The sequence below is a fragment of the Bubalus kerabau genome, chromosome 21 (genome assembly GCF_029407905.1).
Source record: "Bubalus kerabau isolate K-KA32 ecotype Philippines breed swamp buffalo chromosome 21, PCC_UOA_SB_1v2, whole genome shotgun sequence".
Taxonomy (NCBI): Eukaryota; Metazoa; Chordata; class Mammalia; order Artiodactyla; family Bovidae; genus Bubalus; species Bubalus kerabau.
The window spans coordinates 23,481,815-23,495,826 of NC_073644.1; the positions used below are offsets into that span (position 1 = coordinate 23,481,815).

At 46.3% G+C, this 14,012-nt stretch overlaps 1 protein-coding gene across 7 annotated transcripts in view; it reads right to left on the reverse strand.

The window, feature by feature from the left end:
• Window positions 1-14,012, reverse strand: part of FHOD3 (formin homology 2 domain containing 3) — a 524,125-nt gene that overhangs the window by 25,186 nt on the left and 484,927 nt on the right. For all 7 annotated transcript variants that reach the window (XM_055559620.1, XM_055559619.1, XM_055559618.1 and 4 more), the window contains 2 exons: window positions 8,217-8,407; window positions 2,093-2,285 (listed from right to left, as the gene is read on the reverse strand). In XM_055559620.1, coding sequence (XP_055415595.1) covers window positions 2,093-2,285; window positions 8,217-8,407 — 384 coding nt within the window. The remainder of the gene's footprint in view (window positions 1-2,092; window positions 2,286-8,216; window positions 8,408-14,012) is intronic.

The following is a 14,012-nucleotide window of genomic DNA, read 5'->3' on the forward strand; positions in this document are numbered from 1 at the left end:
AGCTGCATACTTTGCGTTGAGTGACAATACCCTAATCTTCCAGCAGATGGCAATCTTTCTACACGAATGGTGCCACTCGTACCATCAAAAACAAGGGCCACCTTGAGGGTGAACCCTGAACAAACCTGTGCTGTCCAGATTTCAATGCAAATTTAAATATTTTTGAATCCAATCCTAGAAACATTTACCCCTGTTTATAAATAGGAGGACTGAATATTTTCAGAAAAGGACACAATTTAAAAATTAGTGGGATCTGTAAAAAAAAAAAAAATCTCAAGAATTTGGCAAGAAATTCTGATGTGTTTTCGTAACTATAAGCATATTGAGTTTGTATTTTTCACACTCCAATGTGTCTCACTGCCACAAACATAAGCACTTCCCTTTTTAAACTTTTAAAAATAATACTTTGGAATGAAATGTAGGCCACAGTTTGCCCAAGTGGGTTCAGTTTGCTTCTTGAGTCACTGTCTTTCCAGGAGGCTGAAGATCCAATTGAACCCAGATTTTAGGAGAGGACATGGAACACTCAGCTGATGCACTGGTCTTCAGAACAATCCGTAGAAAGGGTCCCTTCTGCAGAAATGTGATCTGGGCACTCCCTAAGGATTCAGCAAATTCCAAGGAAAAAAGGATCAAGTGTAGGGTTAATGGTAAGGAGACTAGTCCCTGGTTCTCCTTCATAACGCCTTAAAATTGAAACACAATTTCTAAGATAATTCATCTGAGAAGGTCACACCCCTCAGGAATGTGACTAGCAATCATATTTCCTATTATATGTCTTACAAGATGATTGACCACCGTGGGCACAGAAGGCAGCCTCAGTGAGGTCTTAACTGAGCATATTCCTCCCCAGAGAAACCTGCCTGACTTGGGTTCAGCAGAGGCTTGCAACCCCCACGATGAGGTCACTCCCTGTGTCTTAGTCCTTTACCTAGTCTGTTCCCTGGATCTGAGGGGCACTGTGCTTCTCAGGTAGATATAAAGAGGGGCGGAGCCTAGCAGGCTACAGTCCGTGCAGTCGCAAGGAATTAGACATGACTGAAGTGAATGAACACGTTTCATCAAGGCCCAGCAGCAAGAGGCACCTGCGCTGTGTGTCTTTGTCTCTGGCATCTTCACACAGCGCTTTGCCCTCCACACGGCGTCCACGGTGCGTGTGGGCTCGGTGCTGAGGTGGAAGAGATGGAGGACAAGCCCAGGGGCTGGGGAAGCATGAGAGTGTGCAGGGCTCCCCAAGGGGCCATCAGAGACTCCTGCTAAATTCACTGTCCTCTGGGCTCTCCTATCTTCTAACTCAAGGGACTGCCAAGAGCCCGTAAGATTATGTCTTTGAGCAACCACATCAGTTATTTCTCCATTCAAATGCCCAGAATGGGTGGTCCATGTGTCAACTGATTGATTATGTAATATTATCCTGATTATTAAAATCCTGAATCAATTCCCAAATCAGAACCTTTGTCTTCCTCTGGTGTCATTATCTTTTAGACTTTTTCTTCTCCTCTTTCAATTCTAGCCACTTCACAAAGGTTGAAAATGGAATCAAGTATTCAACGTCATTAGCAGTACTCTTGCCTGGAAAATCCCATGGGCGGAGGAGCCTGGTGGGCTGCTGTCCATGGGGTCTCGAAGAGTCGGACACGACTGAGCGACCTGACTTTCACTTTTCACTTTCCTGCATTGGAGAAGGAACTGGCAACCCACTCCAGTGTTCTTGCCTGGGGAATCCCAGGGACGGGGGAGCCTGGTTGGCTGCCGTTTATGGGGTCGCACAGAGTCGGACACGATTGAAGCGACTTAGCAGCAGCAGCAGCAGCAGCATCACACAGCCCACCAAGTTAATTACTTTGTGTGGTAGGTTAAAGTTCCTCCACCAGCCACCCCTCCTTAATTTACAACTTAGTTTGAAGTTTGTTATATTTCAGATTTTCACCGAAGTGGTAGAGGGACAGTTTAAGAGCATCTTTTAAAAGAGGCAAATTTTTTTCACAATCAAAAAAAGAGAAAAGTGCAGCCTCTAAACTGTGGAGAGGTTCTATGGTTGATCAGACATTCAGAATAAATGACGTAAAGAAACTGACTTCATGAAACTTACATCAGTGATCATCTTCCCCCGGGTCTTGTTTCTCTCTCTGTGGTTGGCCCGTTTCTGTTTCTGCTGCAGAACTCTCTCCCTGGTGGTGCGGTACTCCAGTGCGAACTCACTGATGATCCTGCAGAACTTGTTTATGTTCACTTCCCGAATCGCATACGGTGGGTGGCCCATAAAGAGGAGAAAGGAGTGGAACCTGCCGTGAAGAAACAATGATGGCAAGGACTTCAGATTTGAGGAACAAAAATCAGCTGTCTGCAGACTTTCAGTTAAAAAAAAAACACCAAAGATATTGTTCTTTGTTCTTGGGGTTCTTTGAGGTTAAAGAGTGAAACGAAGGTCTGTCTAGTCAAAGCTACGGTTTTTCCAGTAGTCATGTATGGATGTGAGAGTTGGACTATAAAGAAAGCTGGGTGCCGAAGAATTGATGCTTTTGAATTGTGGTGTTGGAGAAGACTCTTGAGAGTCCCTTGGGACTGCAAGGAGAGCCAACCAGTCCATCCTAAAGGAAATCAGTCCTGAATATTCATTGGAAGGACTGATGCTGAAGCTGAAACTCCAATACTTTGGCCACCTGACGCGAAGAACTGACTCATTTGAAAAGACCCTGATGCTGGGAAAGATTGAAGGCGGGAGGAGAAGGGGCCGACAGAGGATGAGATGGGACAGAGGATGAGATGGTTGGATGGCATTACTGACTCAATGGACATGAGTTTGAGTAAACTCTGGGAGTTGGTGATGGACTGGGAGGCCTGGCGTGCTGCAGTCCATGGAGTCATGAAGAGTCGGACATGACTGAGCCACTGAACTGAACTGAAAGAGAGAAAATGTAACCAGAAGTCAAGTTCAGCTAACCTTCTCACTGATGGAGGTGGTTTGTTTTCAGGAGATTAAGTACTTTTTCCTTCTTATCTGTGTTTTAATGTTTTTTTTTTTTTAAATTGGTGTGTAAAACTTTTATAAGAAAAATGATAAAGTACTATTCTAAGAAAGGGCTTCCCTGGTGGCTCAGTTGGTAAAGAATCCACCTGCAATGCAGGAGACCTAGGTTCAATCCCTGGGTTGGGAAGAGCCCCTGGAGAAGGGAAAGGCTACCCACTCCAGTATTCTGGCCTGGAGAACTCCATGGACTGTATAGTCCATGGGGTCACAAAGAGTCAGACACAACTGAGTGACTTTCACTTTCACTTTTAAGAAAAGTATTGCATGTTTTCTAGCTCATATGAAAACTGAGTAGGGGTAAAGAAATGCTGCTTAGCAATTTTAGAGAAGTTAAATGAATAGATGGAATTGACAGGAACATATTTTGAATAACACGCTAATTAATGATTTGTAAAAAGATGTTTATAAGCACATAAAATTTATTTCAGCTATTTAGTATATAAATGAAAGTCACTGAATTCTATTTACTTAAAACTTTTAGAAAAGAAAAACGAACAAAGATGTATCTAATTTTTAGTTATTCAGGAAATGAGAAACAAGATACTAGGAGACAAAGGGAAATTTTTGTGTACAACAAACAGTATATATAATTGATATCACTAATTGTAGAAAAAAACATTTTTGATCACTTAATTTATACAGTTTAAAAGGGGTTTGGTATGTTTTTCAAATAAGGGACAGTAGATTAGTCTATTTGTGGAGAATACTAAAGGAGAACATACAACATAAAATTAGAAAGGGATATAAAAATGCTATTTACAACCAAAAATGCTAGTTAAAACCATAAAACTAAGAAGAAACAAACTATAAAAAATTCATGACTTTGTATTAGAAAATGATTTCTTAGATATGATACCAAAGGCATAGGCACCCAAAGGGAAAAAAAAATAGATAAACTGGACTCCATCAAAATTAGAAACTTCAAAGGATACTCTCAAGATTGAAAAGACAACCCAAAGAATGGAGAAAATATTTGTGAATCATGTCTAATAGGGATTTGTGCCCAGAATACATAGATAAATCTTACTACTCAACACTAAAAAGACAAATAAAAAATTAACAAAAGATCTGAATAGACATTTCCAAAAAGATTATTGGCACATAGTCAATAAGTACATGAAAAGATGCTGAACACCGTTAGTCATTAGGGGGATGCCAATTAGAACCACAGCGAGACACCACTTCACATTCACTGTGACGGCTATAATACAAAAGACAGACACGCGCAAGCGCTGGTGAGGATGCAGGGAAATGGGGGACCTCACACGGTCCTGGCGGGAACGCAGAATGGTTCCGCCGCGGTGGAAAAGACGGAGCTCCTGGAGAGTTAAACACAGAGCCACTCTGTGCCGCAGCAGTGTCATCCCTGTGTGTGCGTGCTCAGTCACTGCCTTGTGTCCAACTCTGTGCAACCCCATGGACCGTAGCCCACCAGGCTCCTCTGTCCACAGGATTCTCAGGCAAAAATACTGGAGTGGGTTGCCACGCCCTCCTCCAGGGGATCTTCCTGACCCAGGGATCAAATCCACGTCTCTTGAGTCTCCTGCATTGGCAGGAGGGTTTCTTACCACTAGCGCCACCTGGGAAGCCCCTCCATTCCTATACATTCACTCAAAAGGAATGGAACTATGGGTCCACACAAAACCTACACAAACCCCATGACAGCCCTATTCGTAACAGCACCAAAGTGGAAACAACCCAAGTGTCCATCAACAGATGAATAAACAAGATGTGGCGTCTCACTCAAACCTGGCCTCACTACCTCTCTGACCTCACTGCCTAGGACGCCAGTCACACTTGACTCCTCATGATTCTTTGAACAAGCCCACCTCAGGCCCCCCATGTGGTGTGTAGGGGACCCTCAGGGGACACAGCTGAGAGCCTGCAGCATCCGTGAGGAGGGGCAGGCGGCCACTCCACTGGGAGGACCACAGGCCCTGACAAGGCCTCCATTGTCAGTTCTTCCCTATGCCCAGAGCATTCTTGCCACAGACAGCAGCCTGGATTGCTCTGTCTTATCCCTTAAGTTCCTGCCCGAATATCACCTCCTCAAGAAGCCTCCCCCAACCATCCAAATAAAACAGCACCTCCCAGTCACTCCCTGTCCCAAATGTACTCTTAATTTTTCTTCCTGGCTCTTATTACTATCTGACATTGTACCCTGGAAATATGACATGATATTAAATGTATTAGGATAGGATACTATACTATATGAATATACGTAAGATGAATCAAGGGAGAACCAATCAGATCACAGCTGGGTCCTCTTTCATACATAAATACAACCCAAGATTCCTTATCCTCCACTTTTTAGAACATTGTTTTTATCTAGAGGGGATCCAATCTTAACATATAAATTGGAGATATGATTCAAATGTACATTGTGCAAACAGAGAAGAAAGTACATTGTACGCTTGAAAAAAAGACTCATGTCCATTTGAGAGCAAAGAGACTGTGGCCTTCCTACAGAAGAGCAAAATGAGTGTACCTTTAAGGGAGTAAAACATTCGAGGGAATGTTTTACTGGAATATAACTGGAATATAACTGTTTTCAATGTTGTGTTAGCTTCTGCTGTAAACAATGTGAATCAGCTCTGTGTACATACATCCCCTCCCCCTTGAGGCTCCCACCCACCCATCCCATCACACTGGTTTGAGGGATTTTTGTTAATTAAGTTTGTAACTTTCAGAACAGATGGCAAGAAAGTCTTAAGGTTACAGAGGCGCTAGTTCCTCTTATCAGTGTTCTGAGGCACAAACCAAACATCTTTGACCGTTTCCACCATCCCCTCTTTCCTTCACGTGTGTCCATGAGTGGGGTATCTGGCTGAGGGTGGGGAGAGGTGGATTTGGGGGCACCAGGAAGCCAGTGTGGGTGTACACTTGTTTTCCACCTGACTTTCCCCACAGAATGTGGTGGTTCTCCATGCCTCCCAGGAAAGCCTTCCTCCCAGCTCTCACCTGGTCCCCTCTGCGGGGCCTGCTGTGGTGTAACTACAGCCAGTGACTCTGGGACTTGACCAGGGGTTTGCACACCCACAGAGTGGGAATGCCTGTCCCCACACCAGTGAAAAGGGCAGGTTAGTCTGTAGTTTCGGACATCTGGAACAAGATGTTCTTAGGCAACAGTTTGAAAGTCAGGTATTGCCTTAAGAGAACTGCCTAAGTTCTTTCTGCTCCTTTATTAAAAGGGGCCATTGGAGTCACTAAGCGGGAGTGGGGGTGGGGAGGTGTCATCAGACAGGAAAGGGAGGTGGACGCACCTGCCCCATTAGCTCCATGGGAGCTAGAAAAGTGGGGGAGGCCAAATGGGTGCCCAATAATGAGCCTCCGGGATCCAGGTTATACAAGAGCAAGCAACAGCTGGCCAACCAGCTTACCAGGAAGAATAGGCAATCAGAGCAAATGTTGTATGCATTATATACATTTTACACATGCATTATATATATATTCACATATGTGTGTGTGTGTATATATATATATATATATATATATACACAGATATACATACACACACATAAACACACACACACACAATAGCTTAGGGAACAGATGTATCAGCAAAACAGAGTTTTAAACTTTCCGGGATAAGATGGTTACTGTGACCAGGCATAATAGCTTTACAAGACTTTCATAAAACTGCTCCAGTTTCCTGACATTCCAAATGGAAACTATTTGTTTATTTGAATCGTTTTAAGTTGGAAATTGCTTGTATCACACAAAGCATGGACGACCAAAGCCGCTTACATTCTCTGCCTCCCCTCTTTAACCATGTTAAAAGCAGAGTGTACTATGCTTTCAGTAAGAAATTTGACAAAATCTCTGATAAGATCCTCCTACCCGGAGGGCAGCTGTGAGGTCCAGATGAAGAACGGGGAGGGCGACTTACAGATGAACAAGTAAATTCCAAAAGTACTGAGTAATGGATAGTTGTCAACCTGGAGGGAAGATTCTGTCCCCTGTTCTTGTCCGGTCTAACACTTAAAGACTACCCCTGCCCACCAAAAAAAGCCTGGATCAAGGCCCAGGAGGTATGATCACCCAAACAGCGCATGATACACACTGGGAGAGGGTTCACAGGCAGACAGGAAAAGGAGGCTTTTAAAAAACTCAGTGTGGGTTCCTATGAAGGAAGGAAAGAAGGAAAGACAGAGAAAGGAGGGAAGGAAAGGAAAAAAGATTTTTAAAAATGTGAAATGTACAAGGATAAGTGAACATGCCACATATTTGTCTGAGACAGTAATAAACTACTCAAGCACAGGAGTGGGAGTGGACTTGAAGAGCAGGTCTCCGGGGAAGGTCTGACGTTTAGACACCCAGAGGGAGGCCTGCCTTCACAGAGCTGCAGTGAGGCCTGTTTCAGCAGGTCTATTCGCAGAGCAGCTGCTCCATGGAAACCATGGCCTGTGGGCCTGCACGTCTGCTCACCAAGGAGCAGGGCCCAGGACAGAGCACTCAGACTCCAGAGGCCAGCAGGAGGGACCTCCAGCCACGCTCTGCGACGAGACAAAGGAGAACCAAGTGGGGGTGCCTGGTAGGAAACAGCCTGACCCGGGGGGCTGGGACACCCCATCCCGATGCTGCTACCACTTACAGGGAAGACAGCTGTGGACCACCATAGAGCCACCCTAGACCCTCGCCAGCCTCCCTGCAGGAAGCGAGGCCTGCCATGTCACCGCTGTGTCTCCCCGGATCCTCGTGGATCCTGGGACTCTCAGGAAGGCTGGTCCAGAGGATGATGCTCATTGCGGGGTGAAGGCCGCCTCCAGGCAGGCTCAATACAGAGCAGCCATCCGAGAATCCATGAGTGAAAGGTCTCGGAAGGCAGACTGCGGACGACATGAGGAAGGGACTTTCCTAACAAGTCAAGCTGCCTTGCAAGGCTGTGTATTCTCTATAGGCAGAACTGCTCAACTAGGTGCAGAGATGCAGAGGCCGACTTGCCAGAGATCTTACAGATGCAGTTCCTGATCGAGTAGGACTTTGGGACGATATTATCTCTGAGATTCCTTCCAAGATTCAGTGGCATTACTGCCACGTGTGTGTTTAAGAAAAATTAAGTGGACTGTCCATCAAAGGTACACTTGCTATATACCAAGAATTTTTAGTATGTTTGTATATGTACCTTCACATCTTGTTTTGCAGAATATCTTCAACATGCCCTTTTACTGATATTTGCACTCACCTGTTAATTATTCTTCTGTGGACAATTTTTAAAATTATAATTCGCTCTGCACAGTCTTTTAGGAACTCTGACATTCGCTGTTTTAAAACTGGTTTCATTTCATGTTTTGCAATTGCCTTGAGGTGATCCCATGAAGCTTTGCATCGTCTCTCCATCTGACATAAATTATCCTGAAGTTGATCAAAGTCAACCTGAAAATCAGAGAGAGAACATTACAAATGTGCTGAAATAACCGGACATCAACCTGATCCGGGAAACCGAACTGCCTCCGGGAAGAAACAAACATCAAAACCCAATTTACATCTTGAAATACAAGTGTATTTATGGCCTAAAAATTATCCACATGTGTATTTGTCATTATCTCTACATCAAATTATTTAGTGATAAAACTTCTCCAAATGAACTCAACACAAGTGTCACTTTTTTTTTTCCATATTTGGAAAGAAATCTTAAGAAAGTCTTTGGGAACTGTAAATTAAAACATGATATCAATGAACTCTAGTACAAGATGAACTGAGCAGATGTCTCATAAAATTTTTCAGAGCTCTCTTATTCTTTAGATATTTCACTTGAAGTTGGAGGAATTCACCAAACTCAGACATGGATGGTCTTAATATGTTAGGGCCAGTTAAGGGGCAGCCAGCTTCTCTTCACCATGATCATTTTTACATTGTGTGACAAATTATTTATCTATTCATTCCCTCATTCAAACAACACTCAGGGAGAAGCGAGGAGTGCATGCCAGTGCCCCCCTCCCGCCCCCAGGTATGAGGAAGACAAAGATCAATGCAGAAAGAGACCAGCTTGCTGTTCCCCAGGAGGCTCATCACGCGGACAGGTGATCACTGAGCACATACACTACCCATCAGGCCTGTGTGTCCGGGTGAGAGTCAGTGTGTGGTCCACCCCCATCTGTTAGCAGATGCAAACCATGTGTGCAAAGAACAGATGTGACAGAGCATTCACTTTGCTCTTCGGGGAAGTGGGACCAGTTTGTATTGACTGAAGTGAACTGAGATGAGGCTTTCTAAAGGAATGTTTTGATGGAATTTCTAGTCTAAAAATTATGGGAATCAGAGAGTTATCCATGAAGTAAATACACTGAAGGATATTTAATGGAGGGAGATGTGAGAGAGGAAAGAAACTGAGAAGACTAGGAGCGGAAGGAAGAACTAGACAGACCAGTGAGCTGAAGGGAGGCGACAGAGGAGGCTGGAGAGTGAGAGAGGGATAGGGCGAGGGACCAGCAAATGAGGGTCAGGAGGAGAAAGAGAAAGTGTGGATAGGTGAGCCACCATTGCTCAGATGCTGCGACTGCGGTCACGAGAGCAGGGCCTGGAGGTGAGTGCCCAAAAGGACCGGCTGGAGTGACCTCAGACCTCCAGCCCCACCCTGAGAAAGACAATGGCCAAGTCAAGAAAGGCTGATCCTGTGAGAAGATGTGTCACGAGACAGGATGAAGATGTGCTGAGCAAAGGGGATGTCCAGGGGGTCAGGCAAGACAGCACACGTCATGAATTTCTTGGGTGCTATGGGTGCCAAAACAGAAGGCAAGTTTAGGCAGAGGCTGGGGATTCAGGTAAGCACTGGGGGTTGTGGGACATTGAGAAAAATCATTTGCCCGAAAACAAAGGGATTTGGGATCCAGATTAGAAAAGGATACATTTTCCTATGATACAGTGGAGCTGAGAAAAAAATCTGACATGTTACTGAAAGAAAAAGAAATGCAGCCTTAGAAAAGAAGGACTGACTAGTTCAAAGAGGAAGTCTAGAAAGGGATCCAGATGACCTGAGATCGACACGTAATATTGAAGAGGTCTAGGAGGTGTGAAGCCAGGAGAAGGCAATGGCACCCCACTTCAGTACTCTTGCCTGGAAACTCCCATGGATGGAGGAGCCTGGTAGGCTGCAGTCCATGCGGTCGCTACGAGTCGGACACGATTGAGCGACTTCACTTTCACTTTTCACTTTCATGCATTGGAGAAGGAAATGGCAACCCACTCCAGTGTTCTTGCCTGGAGAATCCCAGGGACGGGGGAGCCTGGTGGGCTGCCATCTATGGGGTCACACAGAGTCGGACACGACTGAAGCGACTTAGCAGCAGCAGCAGGAGGTTTGAAGCCAGTTGTAACCTGTCTAATCATTTGCACCTGGCAGCGACTTTGAGCCACAATATGTTTAATAACGTTAATAAATTCAATAACTTCAGTTCAGCTCAGAATGTACTGAGTCCTTGATCTAACAGGTGATGCCTGTCCAGCACTGCAGTGGGCACAGAGTGAGTGAACAGACACCAACATGAGAGAGAGTTTTCAAGGAAGAGAATCCACTGTGAGCCTTTAAAGGCAGGGAAAGCAACCTCACTGCCAATAGGAAGCAGGTGGGGAGCCTCTGACCAAAAGGTGTCTGAAGAGGGAGATTAATGGAGCATCTTTTGAGAGCTGCAGGGCTGCCTCAGCTGGCTGCCTGCTGCCCTGATGGCACCACCGTGATCTGAGTCTTCACACTACTTCATGGCCTCAGATCCTATTACTGGCCCCACTTCCTGGGGGAGAAACTGTTGCACAGAAAGGTTAAGGAACTTGCGAGAGGCCACACAGCTGGGAGGTGGTGGAGCTGGCATTTAAACCCAAATATCTCTGGCTCCAGAGTCTAAGTTTGTAACCATCAGGTCTTAAGCCTAGGTTTGTCCCTAAAATATTCCACCCTGGGCAGAGAGCTGGCCTGGCCTTCTGTTGCAAGCAGGAAGTCATCGCCAGGAAGCCCTCTCCTGACAACAGGCCCACACGGGCCACTTTCCGTGTGTACGAGGACACAGAGCTGTGCTGTGAGGCAGTCAGATCTTATCAAGTGAGTCTGGGCTGGAGCAGGGCAACTCAGGAACAAGAGCCAGGGCTGCAGAAGGACGGCATGGGGAAAACACACAGTGTGTCAGATTGTTTGACACTCACGCCTTCAAAATGTAAAGCCAGCAATCCTTCCCTTTGAATGTGAGCCAGCTTTAGTGACTTGGTTCTAATGAAGAGAATGTAAAAGCTAGTTCATAAAAAGGGACGAGCATCTGCATGGCGCTCTGTGCATTCTATCCAGATCACATACTTTGGGAAAGACCATCTGCTATGTCATGAAGACACTCAAGGAGCCCTAGGCGAGGCCCACGTGGGAGGAAACTGAGTCTTCTCTCTAAGAACCAGCAGGGAAGTGAACCACCATGGGGAAAACTTCTCCAGCCCCAGTTGAGCTTTCAGATGATGGCAGCCTCAGTTGAAATGTTGACTGAAACTCCAGAAGAGAATCGGAGACACAACCATCCATGAAATGTTTCTTACTGTCTATTATGGGTTGAAATGTGTCACGCCAAGATTCATATGTTGAAGTCCCAAGCCCCAGTATATCAGAATGTGACTTGATTAAGAAATAGGGTCATTACAGATGTAATTAACTGAATTAGGATGAGGTCACACTGGAGTAGGGTGGACCCCTAGTCCAATATGACTGGTATCCTTACAAGAAGTGGAAACCTGGATGCAGACACACAAGGAGAACATCATGTGAAGGTGAAGGAAGAGGCTGGGGTGATTTCCAGCAAACCATCAGAAGCCAGGAGAGAGATATGGCACACATTTCTCTTTCAAGAGCAACTTACCCTGCCAACAACTTGATCTCAGATTTCTGGCCTCTAGAACAGTGGAACAAATTATTTCTGTTTTCCTAAGTCACCTAGTTTGTGCTGCTTTGTCACAACAACCCTAAGAAACTAATACATTATCCTAAGCCATTAGCTTGGGGGTTATTTGTTACACAGCTGTAGATAACCAATACAAGGCAGAGCCCGTACTGTCACCTGCCTCCACTTCTGGAGCTGTGGGGTCAGGTCAGTGACCACTTGCCACTATTTCTCTTTGAAAGGTAACCCGACTTGTCAGCACTGCACAAGCCTGTGAGGCACCCCGCCTCAACCTCTCTAGGAGCAGCCAGGGCTGTGCCCACCTCTACTCATTTCCTCCCAAGCCCTGGTGGGACAAAGTTTTCCTCCAGACACTAGAGTTACCTGCTCCTTGGGGGGTTGCAATGATGACCCCCAAAGCAACACGTCAGGGGATGGAATGAATGTGGCTGGGGAATCCCTGATGTAGGCTGTGCACCTGTCTACACAGAAGGTGCCCCTCAGTGTCTCCCAACTTTGAGAGTAAAAGCTAAGAAGTGGTGGTAGGGGCCCTCTTGGCCTCCTGTTTGAAGTCACAAGGACTTGGGTCAATAGTCATCCTTCAGAATCGCTAAGGTTAACAGGGAGAAGCGACCCACAGTTCTGGCTTGTGTAGTCAGGTTTTAAACAAGGAAAGGCCTGAAACGGGGGGCCAGTCTGGTGCAGGGGGCCTAAGCCCGGGCAATTCTCGGCACAAGCAGTCTCCACCCAGTAGAAGGCCCTGGAAAGAACAAAGGACTAGATGTAAAAAGGAAACTGACTTATTCTGGAAATGGGGATCCAGAGGCCAGGAAGACTTCATCTCAAGAATTACTCCTAACAGTCTTCTGAGAAGGTATTCATGGGGGGATGTCAGAGCAGCAACTAAATGACCCCTGTTGGGACATTCAGAGGGGCTTTTTGCCTTGGTTAGAATGCTAAAGTAATATTTCTAAAGACTTCAGAACAGGGCTTGGCACAGAGTAAATATGGTGAGAGTGCCTATGAAATAGAAAAGTCTGCCTACTCAGAGTTGCAGGCTTGCTGGTCATGCCTGTTTCTGCTTCAAGGCAGGACCACCCATCACACTGGCTCAGGGTCCCCTGCTCCTGGATCTGGCAGCTGCCAGCTAGGGGAAGGTGAAGGAGGGTCCCAGGCTGCAGGTCCCCAAGAGCCAGCTCTGATGGGAAAGACAGAGAGAGGAGAGCTCCCTGAAGGGGAGCTTAGCAAAGCCTTTCCCCCTTCCTGCCCACCACAGTCTCTCCGATGATCACGCGTCCAGGCTCAGTCGCTTCTGTCATGTCTGACTCTTTGTGACTTTATGGACTGTAGCCCGCCAGGCCCCTTTGTCCATGGGACTCTCCAAGCAAGAATACTGGAGTGGGTTGCCATTTCCTTCTCCAGGAGATACTCCTGACGCTGGCATTGAACTCACATATGTGACTAGTGTCTCCTGTATTGCAGGCAGATTCTTTACCCACTGAGCCACCTGGGAAGCCCTCCTACAACCATACTAGACTCCAGTGAGTCCCAGAGCTAAATGCAGTTCGGCCAGGTTGTCTTTCTGCGAGTTTTCCCACACAGGCCTGGCTCCTGTGTCCTACTGAAGACCCTCCCTGCGAGTTCCCTGTTGCTTTCAAGACCCTCACGTCTCCCGGTTCTGCTGTGTTTGGGATCCCTCTGTGGTTATTGGGCTGCAATAATGCTCCTGCAGCGAGGGCAGCTGGCTGTCCAGCTCTCACCACTAAACCAAAGTTCATGAAGATTTTAACTCTGCGCTAAGCTTAAGAGACTGCTATAAGGGTCCAATGCTATACACTGTTTACAGCCCCATAAAACTGTTCCCTTGGTGTAAGATCACAGGCATGGCCAACCTATGAGGGGCAGGGGGCCGGGCGTGCCCTTAGTTCCCTGGCTCCACACCTCACTGCAGGGCCCTATGGAAGTTTTAGGGGGGCCAAAGTGCATCTTTTGGATATTTTTGTCACCTAAAACCAGCTGGGTGGTTTCTCGGCTCTGGAGAAGCCAGCCTGGTGGGTACGGTGGCTGACCAGGGGACGTGGGGTTAGGACGGACTGGGAACGGCAGGCTTGCCTCACATACCTCAGCAG